The 5,356-nt window shown below is 33.0% G+C and overlaps 1 protein-coding gene across 1 annotated transcript in view; it reads left to right on the forward strand.

The window, feature by feature from the left end:
- Positions 1–5,010, forward strand: part of LOC117119581 (LON peptidase N-terminal domain and RING finger protein 3-like) — a gene marked incomplete at its 3' end in the record, with an annotated part of 8,476 nt that extends 3,466 nt beyond the window's left edge. The window contains exons 4-8 of the mRNA XM_033264407.1: positions 1,127–1,321; positions 1,431–1,553; positions 4,054–4,129; positions 4,348–4,410; positions 4,811–5,010. Of these exons, the coding sequence (XP_033120298.1) occupies positions 1,458–1,553; positions 4,054–4,129; positions 4,348–4,410; positions 4,811–5,010 (435 nt within the window). The remainder of the gene's footprint in view (positions 1–1,126; positions 1,322–1,430; positions 1,554–4,053; positions 4,130–4,347; positions 4,411–4,810) is intronic.
- Between the last annotated feature and the right edge of the window lie 346 nt (positions 5,011–5,356).

Here is a 5,356-nt window from a genome sequence, read left to right on the forward strand (position 1 = left end):
TAAATTTATTTGGGATTTGCAATAACAAGTTCAGCATAATTAATCCTCTTTTTAAAATGTAATTGGATTTGATTCCTGAAAATTTATAGTGTACTGTACTTTTTTAGCCTGGGTTCCAGGCCCTAATATTGGGTTTAATTTATTATTTACCTAATTTATTTGGCATCCCATACTCGATTTCTTTATTTTATGATTAGGATTTCATTATTTCTGTCTCAAAATTAACTTGCTCGTTGGTGGTGCTGTCCAGAATGAGAAAAAATAATTAAAAGGGACTTGTGGCAAGTCTATTTTAACTTAGCGAATTATTTATAAACTGCAATGGATTGCCATGGTATTGCTCCTTACAGGCATATCTGTAGTTCTTCATATTAGTTTGCAAATTGCAGTAAAGACAAAAGCAACAAGAAAATTGAGACTGTTTGCTTATACCTGTTAAAAGTAGTGTTAAAGTTAAAGAGGAGTTTTGTTTTCTCCATTTATACTCATAGAAAATGATTTAACTTGTTTGTAGTATTTATTGAATTGAAGACTACTGGAATAATTAATGAATTGATTGGATGTTTTTAAATGGAGCAAATCTGAAATCAGGCAGAGGAATATTGGTAAACATATTTGAGCAGATCAAAGATTTTTTTAATAATCAACGTGTAATTGTTGATTTCATTTTCTCAGATTGTTCAATTCTACTGTTACTGGAAGAAAGAGTTTACACAACAAGTTCATGACCTTTGACATGTGATAAATAGCAAGAGAAACAGATGATGTACATAAAAGTGTAGAAGGTATGGATGAAATAAGTTATAATTTAATTAAATATATTTTATTTGGTGAATTTTGAATGGAGTAATCAGAAGCATTTTATATTCACTGAGTTTAAAAAAAGTTGTTACATATGTTGTAAATAATAATAGGCCTAATCATATGCCTGAAAATAATAAATAATAATGTGTGGTTTTTATATAGCACAAATAAAAGAGATTAATACAATCAAAAAATAATCTATCAGATTAGTCTCATTTAATAAAACAAGAAATTCCACTCATTCACATTGCATGCAATCTGTTTACCAGTAATATTTCAATTCTATTTTTTTTTTTACTTTCAAAACTTCTATTTTGTACAGGAACGAAGGATTTTCAGGTTATGTTGATGCAATTATCGAACTCATTACTGTACGATGACCACAACAATTATTGTACAAACATCAAATAAAGATGGCAGTGATCTGCTAAGATTCACGACCACTGTTAGTGGCCAGTAGTTCAAAGATACATGAAATGCGGTCAGATCATGCAAATTTCAACCCCTGTGGCCAAAGGTGAATCATTAATAACATTTTATTAAAATTTTATTTAATTTATTTAAACAAATTATTATGAACTTTTATGAAGACACAAATTAATTTTTTTATTCTTCGAAATTTGAAGGGATATTTCAGAAAGTAGCGCGCACTTATGATGACGGGGAAGTATGAAGAAGCTCTGATGTCGTTACTTCAGGGACTATCGCTTGACCCCAATGTCACCAGCGCTAAAACAACACTGGCTCAGGTGAGAAACTATGTAAATAGTACTGCAATAGTAAATATAGTTGTTACGAAACCGTACATATAATCTGGTTCCACAAGGGCAGGTCAGTGGACTTACGTAACAGCCAATCATAATGCAGCTCATTCTTATATAAGCACTGATGCATACGTTATACAACTTTTTCTATTTAGGCTGGGAGATAATATCTCCTGATATGAAAACTATCGATGAAATTATGACACACGTACCTTTATTAAAACTTGCTTTGTACAGGTATCTTTACTGGATTCATTCAGAAATTAAGAATTAGTCAACATTTTATCTAATGGCTTTCAAAAAACATTTATAATGCTAAATGTTTTTTTAATAATTAAGCGAAAATAAATAAAAGTAAGCTTTGTTTTTGCTTTTTTTTGTATTTGATATTCTTTTGTTACTTGTAATTTATGATGATCCTTATATTTTCTTTCACAGCCTTAAAAACTTTTTTTTTCCATTTAAAAAATTTGTTTTAACATTAGTTATTTTTAACTAATCAGTAGTAATATTAATCTTTATCCAGATAATCAAATCTTCTTGGACAAAAAACATAACAAACTGTTAATGCCCATATAGAATCATGATGTGCCCATATATAGTTATGATGTGCCCATAAATGGTCATGATGTGCCCATATATAGTCATGATGTTCCAATATATGGCCCTGATGTCACGATGTGAAATGTTTTTTTCAAGTAAAATTGTTTTTATTACTGACATGCTTCCCCAGGTACTACAGAAAATTTTAACTCCGTTACCAACATCGGAAAATTGAAAATGTACGGAACTTCAACATCATGGTATTCTTGGTAGGTGTGCTCATGGAATGACAACACCATTCAGTGTCTTCTCATCTGGATTGGATGACCTGGCGTCAGCAATACTTGTAGGTTTTAACCAATCAGTACAAGGAGGGAGTACAGGTAGTAACTAATCAGGTGACAGAGGGAGTTCGAGTAGTAACCAATCAATTGAAGGAGAAAGTGCGAGTAGTAACACTAGCAACCAAAGCTCTTCCACTGGTGTATGCTCCAAGGTAATTGAAAATATTTTACATATTATTACATGATTATTGATTTTTATTAATTGAATTATGATGCTAATTGTTTATTATGACAAAAAGAATTGTAGCCAAGGAGAAGAAAAAGAAGAGGTAGAAAAAGAAGAGAAATAGTAGGATGACTAGTGGCCTATTCAAGANATTGATTTTTCTCCTGTCTCTTATACACATCTAGATGTGTATAAGAGACAGGTTGGGGAGAGGGGGTGGTGTGTATTTCACATATATGAAGGGGACTACCTCAGGCCCATCATAGTGGGGTCTGGTTATGAAATCTTATGTCACTCGAAAAAGCTCCGCGCATAGTGCTCTGCAAATGAGCCAAGAACAAACAGCCGCATGAAAATGATTGCGTGATGCCTTTGAAGTCTAATGTGTTCCCCGCCACCAAATGCTCAACAGGCTTAGTTTACCAAGAAATTGAACATGGCGAAATGGAGAGCACCTTCTTTTCTCAATTCGTACTACTTACAGTCAATCACCATGGCTGCGCAATCGTTTTCACCTTGAAGAAAATGCATATTTTTCAAGAAATATCAAATATATTAATATTTTCTACAAAAAAAAGTTTCAAATTTAATAAAACATTTACATAAGCTTTAAAAGTATGGTGTATTTTAACTTGAATTTGCTATAAATTGGATAAAACCCAATAATTCTAATTTTAACAGATGTTAATTAAGGAATGATTGAGGATTTTTAGGGTTAACAATGGTTAACTATTCGAAAATTCAATTCAAAGTCAAAGTAGTTTTCAGTTTTATTTTCCGCCTCAGTTTCATAGTTGAAGCAGTCAATCTTTAGACAAAATTGTAATCAACACATAACTAATTGCAACAGAAATTTTTTTCAGAGTCTGTCCTTGAAATGTACACATATACATACTAAAAGTCTGAAAAAATCCAATGGGTTAAAATCAAATGGTTTATCGCAAAACTGCTGTGTTGAAGCGTATAAAAGCCTGCTGTTGCCAAGTACTTGCTATCCAAAAAATTGTTAATAATAAGGTAGATTGGCGTGGAACACATTGGTTTGTTGAGTCAAATGAATCTGTTGCCAGGTGATCTTCTAAATAATACCTCCATGGTTGAAGCAAGAGTTGTTACTAACAGAGGGAATGGAAAAGAGTTGCTAATAACAGAGAGAGTGGAAAAGAGTTGTTTATTACAGAGGTGGTGGAAAACAGTTGTTAATAACAGAGGGGGTGGAATAGAGTTGTTCATAACAGAGGGGGTTGAAAAGAGTTGTTGACGTAGTGGAAAAGCATTGCTAATAATAGAGGGGTGGAAAAGAGTTGTTCATAACAGAGGGGAGTGGAAAAGAGTTGATAATAACAGAGGTTGGGGGAGAGGGAGGTGGAAAAGACTTTTTATTGCGTGATTGATTGAATGATTGAAATAATTTTAATTTGTTTTTGTACAGGTGAGCGAGAGCTTAGCTTCTAAATCAGGAAGCAATTCTGAAGACACTTACTGTAAAGATGAAGTAAAAACCAAAGGTAGGAATGAATTATTAATTAATTAATAATTAATTAAATATTTTACAATGATTAGAAAACAATTTGTTATGAAAGAGACACATTAGATATTGTTGTATCAATTTAGTATTGGGGAAAAGGTATCCCAAATACATTGTTGCGTGGCTGAATTAGGTGCAACCTTTAGTTTTTATTTTAGCGAGAGATTTAATTTTAATTATTATTTTGTATTTTTTCAGATGCCTTTGATATTGGTGCAGTGTGCGCTCAAAAGAAACGAAAGCATTCTGACCCCACTACTGGTATGTCTAATTTCAGTGTTCTTATAAATGCTTTTATACATAATGATTATACCATAATAACTGAGAAGTCGCACGGCATTATAGAATCGGTCCCAGGGAACAGATTGTTCATAAGGTATTTGATCCGATGACTGGTGTGATAATGTGAAGCACTTTAATACATTCGCTGCCAGGGACTTACATTCACGTCCACACCTCTCCAACATTCCACTATTGTATTGAACATAAACTCTCTGGCAGTGGTCGTAAGAACCCAGAATTAGTGATTTCAATACAGTTGAATGAAATGTTTTTCATATGGTGGCGCCCTTGATAACATGGTGTATGGGATGAAAGTAGGAGAAAAGTCTTGGCAGTTAATGTGTTAAAACCCTTGGAATGAAAACATTTTCATTTGTAGGTACAGAGTTGAAACCATGTGAACCAAGGTTGATTGCACCGCACCTTCTAACTCGAAGCGACTACGAATGTAGCCTTTGTTTTCGGCTGCTTCACAAACCTGTAACAACACCGTGTGGTCATACCTTCTGTACAGGTTGTCTCAATAGGTGTTTGGATCATAATCCTCGGTGTCCGCTATGCAAGCACTCCTTAACAGAGGTAATTCTAATCGCACCTCACATAAAAGCAATAAGTAATTGCTCTGTATCTTAAGATACAGAGTGGGGGTAGTGGGGGACTGGAAATCACATGTCTCCTCAACTCCATTGTAATTTTACATGCAATTTGGCCTCCGGGCCAAAATAAGTGGAATTATGTAATATTTATCTAAGTCTTTTTTTTTTAGCATATTTTAAATGTGTTGGTAGAATCATTATGTTCTTAAGAATTTATTTTTAAAATGCTATGCCCAACATTTAATTACAAAGACACTATTACAGGATATCAAGTTGCATACTTATTTTAAAAATTCAATACAAATCAAAGAAAAGATGTGTATAAGAGA

This window comes from Anneissia japonica, unplaced genomic scaffold (genome assembly GCF_011630105.1).
Source record: "Anneissia japonica isolate Jap-2015-1 unplaced genomic scaffold, ASM1163010v1 scaffold287546_len9472_cov169, whole genome shotgun sequence".
NCBI lineage: Eukaryota > Metazoa > Echinodermata > Crinoidea > Comatulida > Comatulidae > Anneissia > Anneissia japonica.